This window comes from Pipra filicauda, unplaced genomic scaffold (assembly GCF_003945595.2).
Source record: "Pipra filicauda isolate LSUMZ 115617 unplaced genomic scaffold, ASM394559v2 scaffold176_size3548034_pilon, whole genome shotgun sequence".
In the NCBI taxonomy this organism is placed as follows: Eukaryota; Metazoa; Chordata; class Aves; order Passeriformes; family Pipridae; genus Pipra; species Pipra filicauda.
Window position 1 is genome coordinate 3064259 of NW_024104283.1, and position 19667 is coordinate 3083925.

General features: G+C 36.1%; 1 protein-coding gene across 1 annotated transcript in view; it reads left to right on the top strand.

Moving 5' to 3' along the window:
* The window catches only part of SLC16A10 (solute carrier family 16 member 10), a 65806-nt gene that overhangs the window by 24987 nt on the left and 21152 nt on the right, over positions 1–19667 (top strand). The window contains exons 2-3 of the mRNA XM_027742122.2: positions 12628–12772; positions 16108–16546. Of these exons, the coding sequence (XP_027597923.1) occupies positions 12628–12772; positions 16108–16546 (584 nt within the window). The remainder of the gene's footprint in view (positions 1–12627; positions 12773–16107; positions 16547–19667) is intronic.

Consider the following 19667-nt stretch of genomic DNA (forward strand, 5'->3'; position numbering starts at 1 on the left):
GTTTGTTTGTTCATGGTGGGTACAAAGAGTCTTTTTAATAGAGACACCCAGAAGCTTGAAGGGCTAAAGGCATTGGTGAAAAACAGGGGAGGAAAAGAACCAGCAGTATGATTGGCTCAGTTTTGTGAGGTTTTACCTAATTGTGTTATAAATAAGAGCTTTGGACTTCTGATATTTTTCCAGAATATAGCAAAATAGTCACCCATTGGTTTTGTTACTGAGATAGTGTGATCTTTATCAAGCAAAACTTTTTTTCTTTAAAAGAACCTTCAGAAGGTTGTAATCCTAACCAAAATTTGATTTTTTTTCTTTTTTTTTTTCTTCCTGGAAGCAGGTATTGTAGTTGTGATAAAGGAACACCAATAGGTGAATACAAAGTCAAATAGTCATATAAAAAAAGTCAAATAAGTCATATAGTACCAGTATTATTGGAATGGAATGCTGTGTTTCTTGACTTAAATAACAAATTTATTCCAGATATCACTGTTTATACATGCTTTTTGTTTTCTATATAAGATATATAGACTTTATTACTTTCTTATCTTTGACTAGAATTTATCTATATAAATAGATAACAAAATTATTTTTTTACAGGAATACTCAATATTTTGAGAACTGATTTGATGTCTTAAGCATAATCATATTATTTTTGGAGAATAGTACGGTACAATAAGGGAGACAGCTTGTAATACTAAAAATCACTTATCGATGTGACAAATGTTGCAGAATAAAACTTGTGCCCTATCTCAAGGAAATGGAGTTTTAGCTCAAAAGACATATTGTTATTTTAAAATTATAAAACAATGCTCAAGTAGCTCAATTACTTGCCCATTTATTTGTATTTTAAAATTAAGTTGCTACATTTTGCTATGGAAGTACTTGGTGCTGAGTGTGAAATAACAAACTTATGTGAAAATGGCTACAAAAAATGGAGTCTAAATTGTTTTTATGAAGGAACCCACAGTGCAGCATGTTTGCTGTGATCCTCTGGGGGGACCCATGCTGGAGGAATCTGTTTGTGAAGCACTGCACCCCATGGAAGGGATCCACATAGGAACAGTTTGTAAGAACCGCAGCCCATGGGAAGGACCCCCACTGGAGTAGTTCATGGAGGACTGTCTCCTGTAAGAGGGACCCCATGCTGGAGCAGGGGAAGACCATGAGGAGTCCTGCTGCTGGGAAGGAAAGAGTGGCAGAGACAATGTGTCAGATGAACTGACTGCAGCCCCAATTCCCTGTCCTCTTGTACTGCTGGAGGGAGGAGCTAGAAAATTTTGGAATGAAGTTGAGCCCAGGAATAAAGGAGAGGTGGAAGGTGTGTTTTAGGATTTGGTTTTTATTTCTCATTACTCTGATTTGATTGGTAATAAATTAAACTAATTTCCCTGAGTTGAGTTTGTTTTGCTTATGACAGTAATTGGTGAATGATCTCACTGTCCTTTGATCTTGACCCATGAGCCTTTAGTTATATTTTCTTTCCCCGGTCTGGCTGTGGAGGGGCAGTGAGAATGGCTTGGTAGGCACCTGGTGTCCAGCCAAGGGCAATCCACCACAAATTTAAATTCTCAGCTCTAGATTATTAACTTAAGTGTGGTGCTCCTTTAAAATAGTTTTTGGAAATGTTTGCTTTCATGTTTGACTCAGTGTTTCCTAATTAAAAAAAAACAAAAACAAAAACCAAAAAACAAACCCAAAAACCACTTTAAGCATAAAAGCTTAGAAAGGCTTGAGACAGAAGGGACCTTAAGTATCATCTAGTTCAACCACCCTGATGCCATGCCTGGATGCCACCCGTGGCTCTTGAGGGGGTCTGTTCCTTAAGCCAGAAATTCTTATTTGAGATGCCAGGAAAGCATCACCAGGGCTGGGAGTGTGGGCTGCTTCTACTGCTGCAGTAGAAGTTTGGGAACCACTCTTCTGGGAAACCACTTTTGGTTTATGGCTTGTTTTTAACTAGGGGAAAGTGGCATGTTTAGAAACATAAATAACTTACAGCCCTAGGGCATGCTGGCATTATAAGGGTAAGTACTTCTGTGGTAGGTGCTCAACCCATGCTGTCTTTGTCAGCACTGAGTATTCAAAGCCTCCTTTCCTTTCTCTTCCACCTCCTTGTGGAAGGAAAAACATTAAAGATTGATCAAAAGAGACTTTCCTACTTTGCTGCCCATTTGTTTGACTCCAGGATCTTGCCGAGAATGGGCTTTGGACAGTGTATTTTATCTTGGGAGAGTGTATCTATGATTCAGCAGCTTACTGGGAAGCTTTTTGTTTAAAAAAGGTTTGTGCCTTACTAACTGTAAATATCTAAATTGTAACTGCAACCTGTGGTACGTATTTGCAATGTCAAGATTCCAGTCAAAACCTGTTGTTATTAATGGAATAAAAAAATATATATAACCTGTTGTTTTTCTGTTGTTTATTTTCCCCCAAACTAGATATTAGACTGGATGGGACAGATGTGAACTACAAATTTGCTAAGTACCTCAATAGGCTGTATTTCACATACCGTCCATCTGTCAGACTGATTTATCTCAGTTGGGTATGTGATATATTACATATGCACTAAGTCACATCCAGGAGGGTTTATCAGCTGATTATCTAAGATAAAATTACTCTGTGTATGCAAAGTAGCAATTTGTTCAGGTTTTCTAGATGTATGGCAACCTGGGCATTTGGATTGCTGGAAATCAGATAATTGCCTGAGTAGCTGGGCACTAAATTAATGAGAAATAGTTTGTCTCAGTGAATTACATTGTCAGACTTGATTATTTTATATGGGGATGAGATAGAAGAACAAGGTCAGGAGTTACAGGGGCTGGTTCACTTTGTTGCAAGGGTTAATGCACAAGCTGAGTCACAAGTGAGTGTAACTGATGTAAAGGGCATATGCTGACATAAAGATTTACCCTGTCATACATCCTTTTTCCTGTATCTGCTCTTACTGAGCTTTCCATGCAGATGATTTCCTCTCCCTATTAGTCCTCTGAAAGGGACAATACTAATTAATTTGTTTGCTGTGCAAAAACTTAAGATGCCCCTGTTGTTTGACTAAGCTTTCAGTATTTGAAGGGAAGAGATTGGGTGACAGGGGTGAAAGAAAATGAGATTCATGAAAGTCCCCTTTTTTTCTTCAGCCTAGGACAACAACATCTAATTCTTAGTGTTGCTTAAAAATATTGCAGTTTTGGACTTCTGTGTCCACTTGGCATTGTATTTGTGATAAGGCTGATAAAATTATATGAAAATATTGGAGAAACAAGAAAACTTTCTTTATGAAAGAGACCCATACTGAACTTCTTAATTGTCACCTCACTTTATCTGAAGATTCCTTGCTTTAAAGTCAAATATAGCTTTCCACATAACTTATAGCACAAAATAATGTTATGATTGCAAGGACAGAAATTTGCTGTATAGTTCAGTTTTGTACTTATATTGCTAAATGCAGGCACTTGAACACTTGTCTGTTTTTTGGATTGTAGTGTTCTGTTTCAAAATAGACACTTTTGTGTCTGCTTCTCCTCTGAAGCAGATGTAAGTTAAACAACCAGATCTTACCTTGAAAAATACTTACCTGATACAGCATCTAAATGATTTACCCTAAAATCACTTGTCCTTATGTTTTATTTAATCTGTATAATAGTATTTGGTTTGGTTAGTGTTTTCTTTATGGTAACTAGTCTGTCCCTTGCTTAAAATGGCTATTGACTAATGACTATTTTGGGGTGGAGAATGGGAAAGGGTGGTTTGTAACACTGGAAGATCTTTTAGATAACAGTTTGAACCTTGAAGGTATGGATTTAAAACCCAAATTAAGTTTCATTATTTTGGTAGGGACCCATAGAGCATAAGAGAAATACACTGATGTAATCAGGAAATATGTACTGTTACAATCTGTCCTGAGGATGTGCATGAAGTTACTGAGATGTGATGGAGTCCTTTAGCCAGTTCTGATGGATTCAGAAGGGTGTTTGCATTTTAAAAGTTGGGGTTAGTTTGTGAGTTGCTCGATGGAAATCTGTGCTCCTGAACTTTAAATAGTGTACCAAACGTACTGGTGAAGTAAGATTTCTTTATCGCAGCTGTCTTCATCTTCGTGGTCTCCCAAGGGCTTCTGATACTGTAGAAGTGAAATGTATGCCTGTGTCATTTAAAAGGCAACCTTGATATGCAGGTCTTGCCCCAGTGCAAGTGAGGGGAGGGTAAAGAAAGAAGACTGGTAGTTCTGATAAGAACTTAGGAATTTGGATCTTGAGGTCTAATCTATGCTATAGCTCTAAAACATGAGACCGTTGTATGACATGTTTGGTTGCAGATATGTTTGGAATGTGTGTAACTGTTGGTTGTGAGAGCAGTTAGGATTAAACCTTTCTGGTAAATCAGACTGTCACGTTTGAAATTAATAGCTTATACTTTCTTATGCAGAACATTACCTATCCTAAATCAAAACAACATAATTTTTGGCCTTCAACTGTTTGGAATTGAAAAAAAAAAATGAATAAACAAACCAGTGCTAATTTGGAGGGAGGAAAGGGAAGATAAAAATGTGCCTGGAAATCAGTTCTGGAATTCAGCTTTTAGGCCATTAGTTAAAAATATGATTACCTTGTGCTTTGAAAACCATCTCAGATAGTCAGCAGAAAACATTCTTGTATGACTCCTAAAAGGAAAAACAAGTGGCTACAACCTTTTCTTATCGATTTGTTCCTTGTTTATTCTTCCTGCCACAGCATTTTCAGACTTTACTAAGTGTCAAAGGTCAAGCTCAGTTTGCTATGAAATCTGAATGCACGTGTTTTTCTGTTAATGATTTACTTCAGCCTTCCTTTAAAGGTTCCTGAAGGCTTAATACTTATCTCTAGCAGCAATATTTTTTCTAACGCTGCATTTTTTAGCTTTTGCTTTAGCTTTTACTAACTCAAGCATTTGTTTATTTTCTTCTAACTTTTTAAAATACACAAAGAGCTGCAGTCTTTCTAGTAGTAAACATTGTTTACCTATAAGAACATCTTTTTCTTTAGCTGTTCAGGTTTCTATTTTGTGACTTACAGTTTGAAGAAAATGTTATGGTCAACTTCCCACGATATTTGCTTTGGGTTCACCATTACAAAACTGTGCTTTGTTAAAGGGGGAACTAATGAGAAAAAATAAGAAGCCCACAAAACTCTGCCTAAGCTAGTGTTATTATAGCACGTGTAAATTGTATGTTAGTTAAGTAATCAGTTAGTTGAAGTGGTATGGGATGTTTTGTCAGTATATGAATACACATTGGTTTTACTTTTCTGTTGCTTATGCCCACAAGGACTTGATTTCAGTAGAAATTCTGATTTTGTGTTGTCATTACTTTTCAAGGCAGAAGGTGAAACTACTGTAGTCCAATTTTTGTAAATGGCAAGTTTGGGGAGGCTCACTGTATTAAGGATGTATGTGAATCTCTTCTGGCCCTTGGTTTTTCACCTATCACACATCTTCAGAGAATGATGTATAAAGCCTTGAAAGAAATAGGTCTATATTTTGGCTTGGTAGAACATTTGGTTTTGTTTCTTACTCCTACTATAAGCTTATTTTACTGATTTTACAACATATTTGCAAGTTTATGGTTTTTTCCACCTTCTTGCATCAAGTTCAACGTGGCTTATACAAACCTGAAGTAGCATTTTGGACTGTCACAAGGCACGTATGTTGAAGAGATGCTATGCATAAGCACAGGAAACCTTACAGCTATTGGCAAAATCTGTGAGCTCAATCAGAATAAACTCATTCAAACTGCCTGAGAATGACCTCATGTTTGCTGAAAGCAGAGGTTATGCTTTCATGCTTGTGATATGGAAACAGGGTATCTATTCGAAGGTCTCTTTATTGTGATCCAGTGGGTCACATATAGTTCTTGGTTTCTGATTCCAATCATAACTAGTAGTACCTTTCAGTAATAATGTTATTCAGTAAAAGGTTTGTTCCCCAGGAAACAAGAAAAAAGAGTAGGGAAAAACCTCCAATATCTTGTATTGTGGTTGGGTACTTCCACTATTGCCTGGTTTATAAATCTTTGTGTATTGACCATGATCTCTTGAGTGTGTTGTGGAAATCTGAATAGATCCTTTACAGATAACTGTGATTTCCAAACCCTGTTCAAGATAGCTTTGGTGTCCAAATGAGATAGTATTTCTTTGTGCTAAATTATCTTTGCCCAAAATATTCTAGAATTTTCATTTAAATTAGGGTGATTTTTGGGGGAGTGGGGGGGTAAGGGAGGGTGTTGATAGTATTGGTTTAAGGGAAGCCTAGCTCAGATGTCTGCAAACTAAACACTGGAAAGTAAGCGAACTGAAAGCTGTAGTCATGTAACCTGAGTTCAGAGTATAGAATACTTCCTGTGGCAGCATTATGTCATAAATTTATTTTTAGTCTTTAAACAGATAGTTTCTCTAATGGCATCAGCAGATCTCTTTTTGGATAGAACTTGCAGTGCACTTTTTTGACAGTAGGAATTCTAAATGTGTCAGTGCATGCATTTTAGCATCCACTTTTTCCTTTTCTACTGGCATACTGATCTGTGATCTGTGGATTGCTCAGTAATAGGAGCAGCTGTGTGGAAACCAGTTACTCTTCCTTTTGCACCTACAACTAACGAAATTCCTCGCGATTCATGAGAAGTTACTGAGCAGGCTCTGAAACAATTTTCACGGGCATGTGTAAGCAAGGCATGTAGCACAAGGTATTTGGTGCTATAAAAATAGGATGGCAGTTTCCAGGAGGCTGACCTACAGAGGCTCTCAAAGGACATGGGAGGATATTGGAATACTTGTTGCGTGTAATGGTTCTGTTGATCTGTTGGTTACCTAACGTCTGCTGAACAATTCCCTCTTTTGGAAAACTAGCTTGCCCTGGAGAAAGAAAAATAGATAATGGATAAAAGAGGATGTGTCTGGAGTGCCTTAGGCAAAGGGTAAACCAGTGCTTCTGGGCACAGGCAACAAGAATAAAACGATACTGATGAAAAAATTGCCATCAGTAGGAGGTAGATACAGTAATTCTAAGCAATGAAGTTTACATCTATGGTGCTAATAATAGATTTCAAGAGATTACTTATAAGGATATTTTTGGCTTAGAATTCAAGGACATCTTCAACTCCTTCCCATTTTTGAAGGGGGGGAAAACCCTAAAGGTTTTCATTTCATGGCTTAGTTTTATTTCTTTTTTTCTTACCTGAGCAAGTTAATATTGCCAACTTAATTTTTTTTCCTGAAGAACTGCTGATGTTTAACATGATCTTCAGAATCCAGTTTCAAGAAGCAGGGGTTTAGAACAGTATTCTTGCATACATTATATGCAGTTACTTGAGTTGGAGGAGACTCTCTGGTTCTGGTCTGACTCCCTTCACTCAAAGTCAGGCCAAGCTAAAATACATTGAGCTTCTCAGTTAGATCAGATTGTTCTGTATTTGTAGCAGGAGGAATGTTGCAAAGTATTATGGGACTTGTAGTCTTTGGTACTCATGCATGCTCAGTGGAATACTTTAATGTCATTGGTTGAGAGATCATGTGACACGATTTAAACACTGTATTTAAACTGATGCCCTTTGTAATAAAGTTTAATTCTGCTCTCGGACTCCTTGGTGTGAGTAGTGGGGTTCGTGCAACAACAAGCACCTCAAGTATTGTCCTGTCAAGTTTTGAATATATCCAAGGATGGAATTTCCGCAACTTTCTTGGATCAGACCTTCTGATGTTTGACCACTTTCGTTGTGGAAAATTTTCATAACATCTAACTGGAGTGTTCTTTATTGCAGTTTCAGTTGGGATTTTTTTGTCCTGTCACTGTGCATCAATGAAAAGAAGCTGGCTTTATATTCTGTAATGATCACCTGTTAGATACCTGGAGGCACAGATTAGATTTCTTTTGAGCTGCTTGTCTTCTGCACGCTGAACAAATTCAAACTCTATAGCCTGTCCTTATATGAGTGTGTTGATTGCTGACCTCTAGACTTGCTGAGTTATTCTGTTATTGCTGAGTGATTAATATGACAGATTAAATTCAGTTTATGTATGTGTCTCATGGGGAGAAATGTAATGCAAATAAGTGCTAAAAAAAAAAGGCATCTACCTCTTTAGACAGCATTGCTATTTGAAGGAAAATAAGGTCATGGATAGTTTTTCTAAACATATTTACTCTGAACCAAAAAAAAAAAAAACTAAAAAGAAAAAAGAAAGGATAATTACAACATGGAGACTGTAAAAAAATTATTTTAGCATAGAAACTTATTGTTTGTCCTGTATTAAATGCTGTATGCAGTTCTGGCTACCCCATCTCAGAAAAAGTATGATACACTCAATCAGACTCAATATAAAGAGGCAAGAGGGAAGAGTACATCTATAAAAAGACAGACTGAATCAAAATGTTGCTTCAGTTTGGTGAAGAAATTAGTATGAACAGATCTGATTTAGGCATATAAAATCATAGGTTTCAAGAGGAATTTTGAGCAGGGATGATTAATTCATATTTCTCACGGTAGGGGAATTAAACTATGGGTAAGTTCAAAACAAAGGGGGTTTCTGGTGTTGCTGGTGCTTGAGCATGTTCTGTAACTGATTACAATAAAAGCAGTGAAGCCAAAGTAATACTGATGGAACTAAATGTTCTTAAAGCTTATTGCTGGATATTGGGAGAACATAGCCAGTGTTCTTTGTCTAAGTACTTTGTGGTGATCAGAAACAGGATACTGGGCTAAATCAGTCTTCGATCTACACAGTATTGCAGTTATTTTGTTCTTAAAAATAAATGTCATGTAAATGTGATTATATGGGCAAGAAATTATTAATATTAGCTGGAGATGAGCGAACTGGCTCCAGAAATAGCTTTCGACAACCACTTTTGTTTCCTCCAGAACAGGATCTCTCAAATTCTTGAACTATTTGTTTATTCTGAAAAGAATTACACGATTTGAGGAACTAATTCTTAACTTCTAGTGCCTCAAGGAATGTTTAAGTCCTTAAAGTAGGAATAGCTTTTCTTCTATGGCAATCAAAATGTTTTGTGTATGAATATGAATGCAGTTATATGTAGTAATTAAGAGCTGTATTAGTATCTGAATTAGCAGCTCTGGAATATAGCCAGCTTGTGGCCAGGAAAGCAGCCAATAGCCTAGAGGAGAAATGCTTTAATTATTATGTAATAGCTGCTCTAGAGAGCTCTCCGTGTTCTGTCCAGCTGCATTTGTAATTTTTTTGTATTATTTGGGACAGTTGTAATTTCTATTTAAAAAACTGTGGAAGACAACTCATTGTACATTTTTCATACTGCATAGAAAGTGTAAGACTGCTGGAAAGCTTACTTGAACAAAGCAAAATTGAAAGTTACTTGATCTATTGAATATACTTGATAGCCATTAATTTCTTCATAGGATGAGAATATTGCAGCAAGAGTTACTTGCCTTAAGGAACTTAAAGATTTATGCATGTGCTGTTTTGTTTATATCTTAATTATTTTTGATGCTAGGTTTCTTCATAAAGGATGAATACGGTACATTTTCTTGAACTCTGGATACATGTGAAGTTTAACTTCAGGAACATTTTGTCCAATAAATAATAAAGCTGTTCATACAAGACATACCAACAGTATCTATTATGTTTCTGTAGACCACAAGAGCCTCGCATTAGCTTGACATTGTAATTTAATGACTCCAGTTTTCATTAGGTAGATAAGTGGTATAGTATGGGCTTCCATTTCTTTAGTGGGACTTCTTTGCACATAACCAGTCTGTTCTGAAATGCTTCAGATAGGGCTGTTGTTCTTCCTGTTAACTGTCTGTTGTGTTGAAAACCAGTGGAAACCTTTCTTCTCTTTTATGCTTTGCCCTGTCATTGTTGTAACAAAAAAAAAGAGAGAATCAAGGGATAACTAAGGCATACTTCTTTCATTAGTACCTGGAAGCATGAAGAGCAAAATCAGCACATTGTTAACTCAGTGTAACTTGTGCTGAATGGCTTCACTTCAAGCTTTTATATTCCAATTGTTTTATTAGCTGTATAAACCATTAAAAACACAGTAAACTTGATTTCAGTAAGGAGAATGCTAATTAAATCACAGCCTGTAGCTCTGAGGTAATTTAGTCTGTTATTTCATGCAAGTAACAGATGGCCACTTTCTTTGCCTGTGTTCATGAATAGAGTGCATGTACCTGTCCACGTGCAATGGGATTCTCAAAAGAAAGTAACCTGTGGTGGGCTTGTCTAGTGCCAGTTGCCTTTGTGTCTTCTTGTACCTCGGCAGGGAGTGTGATAGGAGGTTCAGCCATTTCATGGTACCTTCATACCACATGAAACTACTGTTGACAGTGAGTCTTGTGATGCCCACTTCTCAAGATTTAGCTGCCTTTTCTCTTGGCCTTGCAGATACCCCCAGGTATCTGGTTACCCCCATGTACTTTGTTTCTTAGTGCTGCCCTGCTAATCAAGCAGAGATGCTGAGGACTGTTCATGGTGGTGTAGCTACCATTTATTTGGGAGGATGACAAGAAGACATGGACATTCCTAGTGTTTGCAGTTCCCTTTTGTACGGTAAAACTGCAGGCTCACTCTGGGAAAGATAAGTAAAGAGGAGTCTTGTAGGAGTTGGACTGCTTGGAAGCTTTGTAACTGGCTGGTCTCCAGGCTATATGAGAGCATCTGTTCTCTCTGACTCCTGCTTACAAATTGTAGTTGGTATCATGTTGTCTTGTACCATCAGTAACCACATAGGCTGTAAAATGGGGCAGATCTTCAAGTCGTCTCCTGCAACACCCAAGGTGCATTCGAGTCTTCCTTAACAGCAGAGGAAGAGTAAGTACAGACCTTTCATAAATTCAGTCTTTGCTTTTCAGTTGCTGTCACAGGCCTTGTTCCTGAGTCCTTTGTGCTCTCCCTTCATATTGCTTGAGTGTTTGATGCAGAAGGGCAAGGCTGACAGGGGTATTATATATGGGTTAGTCCTACCCAGGAAACACAGAAAATGCCCATGAAAGTACCTCACTCTTCAGACTGTGCCTTGAAACACATTTATCACATGCTCAAAAAACATGCCCAATAACACCACCCTCCCACCCCAAACAGTTATGTCATGGTTCACTGAGATCACTGTTTGCCCTAAAATAAAGGTTTTGTTTCTTGTACTAATTTCTTGTTTTCTCTAGACATCTGTTCTCTTGTCTTTCATTTACATTGTAAATTCTTGGAAGAAACAATTTTTTTGTTTGCTGGTTTGTTTTTCTGTCTTTAGTGCCTTGCACAGTGGGTCTTCATCAATGGGTCCAGCTTACTAGCACTTTAACAACACATCTTCTAAGCCTCGGTATTGGTAGATATACTTGCAAATATTCTTCATCAGGTCTTGGGGTTATATATGTTTTTTCAGATAGTTTTATTTGCCCTTATAATTGAATCACAATTGTTTATCCAACTGTGTCTTTAGGAAAGATATTGTAAAAAGAAATCCCAGGTTACACAGATTTATATCAATTCCAGGTTGAAAGAGGTCTTATGTTTTCTGTACCGTTAAAAAAGAAGCTAAAGTGGTTTTTTTCCCTCCAATGTATCTTGCATCAGCAGATTTTTCTACTTTTTGTTCAGACCATTTTTTCCCCGAAATAGATGGGGATATTTGCAATACATGGTAACATATATGCCAGATATATTAGTTGTAACTATTGTGCTATGGCAGTCTGATTGACCTTTATGTCCTGGGAGAACTATTAAGTGTAAGATCAGTAGTACCTGTTTCAAAGATTGTTAGATTATAAGTGGGGAGTGATGTGGTCCTGAACACCCATATGAAGTAAAGCAGAAAGCTGACTTTTAATTGAAAATTAAACAAATTATGTTCTACCTAAGCTATTTGAAGATATTCTACCTAAGCTATTTGAAGTAAAAAGCACTGGTAGCTGAAACTATAGTGGACTCATCTGAATTGAATCTTAATGATTTAAAGACTCATTTATAACCAAGTACAGTTTTAATGAGGTCTGTAAAGCTGGAGAAGCATCAGATGTGGTGACATTGTTCCATCATATATGGAAATGGTTTTACTACACTGGTTTGTTTAGTATAAAGTAAAATCAAATTCCTAATGTGCATATTACAGTATAAAAGTCTGTTGTTGTTTACTCGTTATTGATGTTCAATATGATCTAGAACTAGTAATTAATTTAAAAATTATTTTTTTCAGCAAACCTACCTATTTAAAGTCAATAAAGTCTAGAATTAAGTCAAGTGACTTGAAGTCAGAATGGATATGAAGCCTCAAAGGTATTTTTAATGACTTAGTCATCAGACTGAATATTAGGTTATTTACTAGAGGAATGTTTCTGTGTTTTAAAAAAAAGGTAGAAGTAATAGCTACAAAAAAGTTAAATGCATTCTTTGAGCTGATAAAATCTAAATTAGTTGATTATGTACATTGTTAGGCTTTTTTTTACCATGTTAGGTAAATATATTTAAAAATGCATTTAAAGGTTTTTAAAATAGTTACCTAGTTGCTACCCTGCTTTAGTTGAGCAACATAAAATCTCAGATGAAAATAAATACTAGTTGAAAGCTGAAATCTCTTGGTCTTCTAATTTTTTTTTGTTTTTTTTTTGTTTCTTTTTTAATTTTGCAGCATGGGTGAACTCTCTTTCTATGGGGATGGTCTTCTTCTGTTCTCCAATAGTCAGCATATTCACAGACCTATTTGGTTGTCGAAAAGTTGCTGTTGTTGGAGCTGCAGCAGGGTTTGCTGGACTCCTTGCAAGTTCTTTTGTAAGGTAAAAAAATTGAATTCTTAACTTTCAAAGTATTTTATCAGTTTTACAGGGTAGAGGTAATGCTGATTCTAGCAACAGAATATGAAGGAGTAAACATAAAGTGCTACTTTATATTTTCTGTTAAAGTAGAAAACTTGTTTTGTTTTTTGTTTTGTCTTTCAAACTATGACTTGTGAATGTTCAACTTCAAAAGTAATTTAAAAAATACAATAGAATGTCGTAACAGCACTTGCTATTTAACAGAACCTCTATGTATAAATGTATCACCAACGAGACTATTGCTATAAGATAATAGCATTGTCCTGAATAAACTTGTTATATGTTTGCTTAATGTATGCTGTGTTTTAGCAGGTACAAAAGCATTGCTACTGTCTTCCCTCCCTGCCCTGTCCCCTCAATTTGCTTTTAAAACAGTTTTAATGTTGATAAATACACAGTAGGGCCTCCAGGAAAGTGCTTATGTTCTAATAAAATTTGTTGTTTTCATCTGTTTTTAGTGATTTAATTGCCAAACATGGAGATAGCAAAAACCTTAGTGTAATGATATATACTTAGGCCTTATTTTCTTTCTTAAGAAAATCTCTGGGATTTTTGTGTTACTGAAAAAAACTTTGAGTGGGGTTTTTTCTCCAGTTTACAATTTTTGTACGTTTCTATAACTTCCACAGAATAAATCCTAAGAAATTCAAGAGTGACAGATTTGTTGGACGTGCCTAGTAGAAGATGAGGAAACAGGAAGTTTACTTATTCTAGTTATCAACAGAAATTGGTTAGTGAAGATAGGCTAAGAAGCAGCAGGAAAATAAGCCAGTTATCTCTAGTTCTCAGACTGCTGTTTTTTCCCCCCACCCTTGTCAGAATAAGTAGAGGAACAATCAAGAGCTACATTTGGAAGAATTTCCTACATAGATGAAAATATATTTGTACAGATAAGCTCATGAAAATGTCTCTTCTGTGCTTGTCCTCTGAACCAGATAGATGTGAGCTGGCTGTGATGTGGATGGATGACTGTCCATGCTATGTGGCACTGTGCCTGATCTATTATTACATCTAGCTTGGACATATATCCCCTAATGTGAAAACATGTCCACAAATTGACAGGAAGAGAAGGCAAATATTTCTGTCTTAGATACTGAGACTAATGTTTATATTTATTCTTGGATTAACCTGTATTTGTAGGAAAAATAAAGTTTGTTTTCTTGTTACTTGAGCTACTTTCCAATTTTTATTTTATTTTTTGGTTAATCGAAGTGCAAATATTTTGCTTAATTCATTTTATTAAAGCAAGCAAACAAACAAAACCCCCACTTCCTGATATGTTTTAAGAAACTGCTTACTAAAGGTGAGGTAAAAACTAAAAGATTCATCTTGGAAAAGTCTTTCTTCTTCCTTGCTTCCTAGTAGTATGTTAAGTGTTGTCTGATATCCAGTGGAACAAAGGCAAAGAAGAGGCATGCGAGAGGAATTTGTTTTGTAAAGGCTTTAAAAATATTTTAGCTTAATTGAATTTTGTTTTGAAGAGCCTTTTGAGAGTGAATTCTTCTAAGAGTACATGCCAGGTTGCTGTGCATACTTGGTGTTTCATTATGTTACTTACACTAAAATGATTTATGACTAAGATGTTATCAGTTAATTGAAGGAGTATAATTCAGATATAGAAGTCCGTGTTCTAAAAGTAAAGTATTGTAAAGTAGATAAATGGAAATATGATTTACTGCTGTTTCTAATTTCTTAATATAAATTTTATCTCTTAGGAAGTTGAGATGTAAGAGTGTTTATAAAGTAGGACAATATTTTAATATGTATGTTGTGCTGCAGACTCTTTGAATGAATGTACAGATTGAAGCACAAGTTCTTTGCCCTTACTGTATTATATTCCTCCTCTCATTTTATAATGTCTGTTCTTATTTTTCCTGGTTATTTTTGGTTGATAACGGTAAAAAATAAGTCTTTCCCCCATATGTTGTTTCCGCTGGCTTACGCTGTGTGTAGTCAGTTTCAGAAACTGATAGTTTAATATAGAAAGTGACAATATTATATTATACAAATATTTTTCTCTGTAATACGCTAAACCAGAGTTCCTGGTGTCAGACCTTTATTAGTCAAATACTATTTTCTAAGAATTTCTTCAAATGTATGGGAAGCTTGTGGAGTGTATTTTTCCATAGAGGGGTGCTGTAGAAGTGCTTTCCTGTGATGGAAAGCACTACGTAAAGCATTCATACTCCCCTGAAAAAATTAATATGTGGTCTAACAGATTAAACTTTTTATAACGGTTTGTTAAAACCACTTTAAAAGTGGGTGTTGGCTGATAAAAAAAGAGATGATAGTTCATTGAAAACATAATATTAAAAATAATTATATGAACCATCATGTGCTGCCTCAGAAAGCTTGTATAAAAATTTCTCCTCCATCATCTAAATGTAAATAAATGTTTCCTTTGACTTTATTAATACTACAAAACTAATTTAATTAGTTATACTGATACTGTTGCTTCATACCTTTAACATTTCTTGCACAAATACCTTTTAATGGCACATAATTGCCTGTGATCCCTTAAAACAGCTCTGCTTCATTTCAGTTGTATAGTAGATGGTAATGGTGGAGAACCTTATGATGAAGATCCACCTTACTATGAGTTGAAATATTTCATGATTAACATTTTTCAATTTCTTTCTTAGCATATTCAATATATGGATTGCAACACTGAGTTTAAAATAATTAATCTAGAGGGAATTCGTTGTCTGAAAAATTTAATACCTAAAAAAGTTTATCATTTGCTAATAATGTGTTATATTACCAAAACTTGTCAGTATTTAAATGTTTTATTTTTCATTAATAATGATGTTTACTACTTTGGTACTGTATTTTAATAAGAAATTGTTTAAATATTTGACTTTTCTGCGTTCATGACAAGTGTTCAGTATTACGTTTGAACTGCTAGCACAGTGAAGAAATGTCTAAATCGAAACAGTATGCCGTTCTTTGGAAAACAAAAATCCAGCTACAGTTTAATTTATATTTGGCTAATATACCCCGACAATGATTTTTAAAACTTTTTAGCTATAATATTTGTTGTAATTATAATTGAATATAATTTTTCTTTTTGACTTGTTCAGTGAATTCTGTCAAATTTTCAGCGGAATAAAATAGAATAATCATTGAATTAAGCTGACACAGAGCATTTCAACTATAAGTATATGCAAACTCAACTCACTTCTGTAATTATGTTTGTTGCTTGAAAAGCTGTCATGTAAATAGTGGGTGAACATGACATCCACTATCTTACAAAACACTAATGATTTTTTCTTTTTTTTTTTTTTCTTTTGGTACAGCACCATTGAACCTCTATATTTCACCTACGGAATCTTGTTTGCCTGTGGCTGCTCCTTTGCGTACCAGCCGTCCTTGGTCATTCTTGGGCACTATTTCAAGAAGCGCCTGGGACTAGTGAATGGCATCGTCACTGCAGGCAGCAGCTTGTTCACAGTGTCACTGCCCTTCCTCTTGAGAGTTTTGCTCGATTCTGTCAACCTGTTCAACACCTTGCGGGTCCTGTGCATCCTTATGTTTATTCTGTTCCTGGCTGGATTTACTTATAAACCCCTTGTTTCTGACACCAAAGACAAGGAGGGAGGAAAAAAGGGGAAGTTCAAATTTCCCCCTGGAAAAAAGATTTGCAATTTCTCCGTTTTCAAAGTTCTCAGTTACCGAATCTGGGCTTTTGGGATCCCAGTTGCCCTTTTTGGATATTTTGTGCCTTATGTTCACTTGGTAAGTGCACATTTCTTCCAACATATGACATGCTTGAAACTACAGCTATTTGCCTTTGTGTTATGGACTAAGAAAGCAATTGCTGGTAGGAAGCAAGATTTAAGCTGCAAGTTGTGTTTGGGAGAAATGAAAAATTAACTTGGTTGTTGTCTGGTTGAAAGAGGGCTTTAATCAGGACTGTTAGTTAAGCCAGTTAAAATTTTTGCTCTTTGTCCTCGGTCTAAAGTTTAAAATACTTCAACCATGAAAAGAGACATTTGAAAAATATTCTGTGCTGTTCCAAAGAGAATTCTTCATTTTGGTACTCAGTTGCATACATTGCCAATGACACTTGTGTGTTTTAGAGGAAGTGTGAAAGGAGTAGAAAACAGAAATGGGTAAAAATTGTAATTTTTGTTCCTTTATATTGAGGTGTGTTAAAGAATTGTTTTTTTAGGATGCATTTTATTCACCATTTTTCAGCTTTATTAAAAGCAAAATACTTGTATTTTTCTGTCTCTCAAACTTTAGCTTTGTGGTTTACTACTATAGCAGTAATATAACTGATCCTCTTACCTGGTCCCTACTAGCTGCTAGTTGAGCTGTGTTTTACTGCTGTCTACAGTGACTGACAGAGCTTTGGCTTCTGATGATGGAGAAGCTGTCAGTCAGCCATCATTTCTTGTACATGTGCTAGAGTTAATTTTTTTCCCTAGCAGATTTTTTTCTGTAGTACACTGTTAAACTACGAAATTTAGGTGCAACTGGGGATACATTGTATCTGACAGGCACTCATTACACTACTGAAATGGTGAATTATTTTTTTAATGGCTTGCTGGTGGTGCTGTCTAAACTGAAGTGGTGTAAAACCAAAAGGCTTAAAAGGGACAGATGGGGGGGGGGAAAGAGCCCACGACCTGCAGTGAGGTGCTCTATTTAGACCATTACACATCCTTACATTCAAGAGTATTTGATTGGACTAGTAGAAGTAGTATGCACTGTGAAAACAGAAGAATCATTTTAATATTTGTTATTCACCCATGATAGAACATTAAGATTAATGATAATAAATACCTTTTAATTCTGTCAAAAAATTTTCAATGACTTAAAAGCCCAGGGGTTTTTATGCAATATAACAGATGGTGTCACATCTTTCTGGTAATACATTGGTTAGATTACTGACTCTGCATCAGATACTTATTTTCAAAATTACCTTGTGTTGGGGGCTAGTTTGTTTTTGAGCAGCTGTAAACTGAATTTTATTAGTGGCTAGTTCTTGTTACTTAGTTTTTAATCATGTAAATCTTACTCTTTAATACTTTGAACCAGGCTATTTCAAAGGACTGTACAATCTAAATGACTAAGCTGTTGTGACATCTTATGCTATTTCCTCATAAGCTTCATAGCGATATTTTGAAATAAGTCTTCAGAGGAGTTGGTGGTGTAGAGAAAGCTATTGGTCAAATCCTAAATGATTGTTAACTCATGCAGAGAATTGAAGAGTAAGGCTATACAAGCAGTCAAATAGAACTTCTGAAATACATTTATTGAACAAAAAGCTTGTAAGTTTTTACCAAGATGCTTGTACAAATGCTTGTAGTTTATAGGCTGGACTAAAGGTGCTGGTTGACTTGTAGAGGACAAAGTTCTTTATCTTTTTTTATACTATAGTATACATTTTTTTCTTTTTATAGGGTGCTTTCACTCCTGTTGAATGAGGATAATACTTTTAACGGAAAGAGGTGTTTATTTTTATGGAAACATGAATAAGTGAAGTGGCGCTTATTGCTGGTGGGCAATGATGTATCCTGGGGGGACTAAAACCTTAGAAAGTCCACGTGGATCTGTATTTGAGACAGTGAATAAATCAGTGTTCATGAAGGAACAGTATGGATTCTGCCTTCAACAGATACTTCAACTCAAGTAGATAGCTCTGGACATTTTTTATCCTAGTTTTGTCTGCTTCTGATAAACCCCCCACATTTTATGTACTTCCAGAAGTACATAGAAGTATGCACTCACAAATAAGTCAAGGGCTATAAGAAAAAATAAGGTTTTTTGCTGGTACGTCTACTAAACCACAGAGTGCTTACCTGATCTTTTGAACATGAAAGTTACTATTGTCTCATTGCTGCAATTTTAAAAATGCAGTAAACAATACTGGAAAAGGGATACGATCCTTAGGTGAGTGACAGCTTATTCTTGAATTTTTCCCACTGTTGGGGTTGGCCAACAGCAGCCAGACTGCTAGAATGCTGGTTGCAAGCACCTTAAGAAGTAAACACTTATACAAATGAACCTGCTGCCTACAGCTCTCCTCTTAGACCTCAGAACTGGCTTCTCTACTTCACCAAGTCCCATTTTTCCCACCTGGAAGGATAGTTTCAGCCGGAATGGCTGCTCTTGACCGTGTGATGGAGTGCAGGTGCCACAGGCCCTATGGATTGGGGTCCTTGTGTGTCACCCCCCAGGCCCATAGTGGCTGGAGGTCACAGATTCGGTGTGCTCGAGTCACTGCATATCAGCTGCTGAATGCCAGCTTGGCACAGCTGAGGAGCTCCTGAGGGTGCAGGCAGGGTCTCCATTTGCTTCAGGGCCAGCCCTGATTTCTGTTCATGTCTCTTGCATTTCCTGAAGTATATTGGAAAGGAGAACATGCACTGTGAAACTTGTAGTACGAAAGAAGTGAAAACTCATTTTGGGCTTTGGAATAATAGAATTGGCCAAGTATTTGCAGTTTTAACTATCTGCACTGTATTTGCTTCATCAAGTAAAAACTGGAGAAATAACCTGCTTATGAAGTGGGCTCTAACTAAAACACATTGATTATATGGCAAGCTAGATAGTATTCATGTCAAGGAGCTGGCAAGAATTACCAGTCCCTGACTGGTAGATATCAGCTGCATGTGAAATAGGCATCATATTCCTTTTGGCTCTTGCAAGGGAGAACCAAAAGGGAAAGCTTTTCTTATCCCAGTTTAATTGGTGTCAAATTCCATTAATAGGTGTTCCATTACATGTCACTTGGAAATTGGGTTGAGATAAACACTATAAATAAGTTTTGACTTAATTTTATTCTATACTTTCAGCATTAATTCAGATTTTTGAAGAACAAACTGATAAGTCAGAAGATTACTAGATC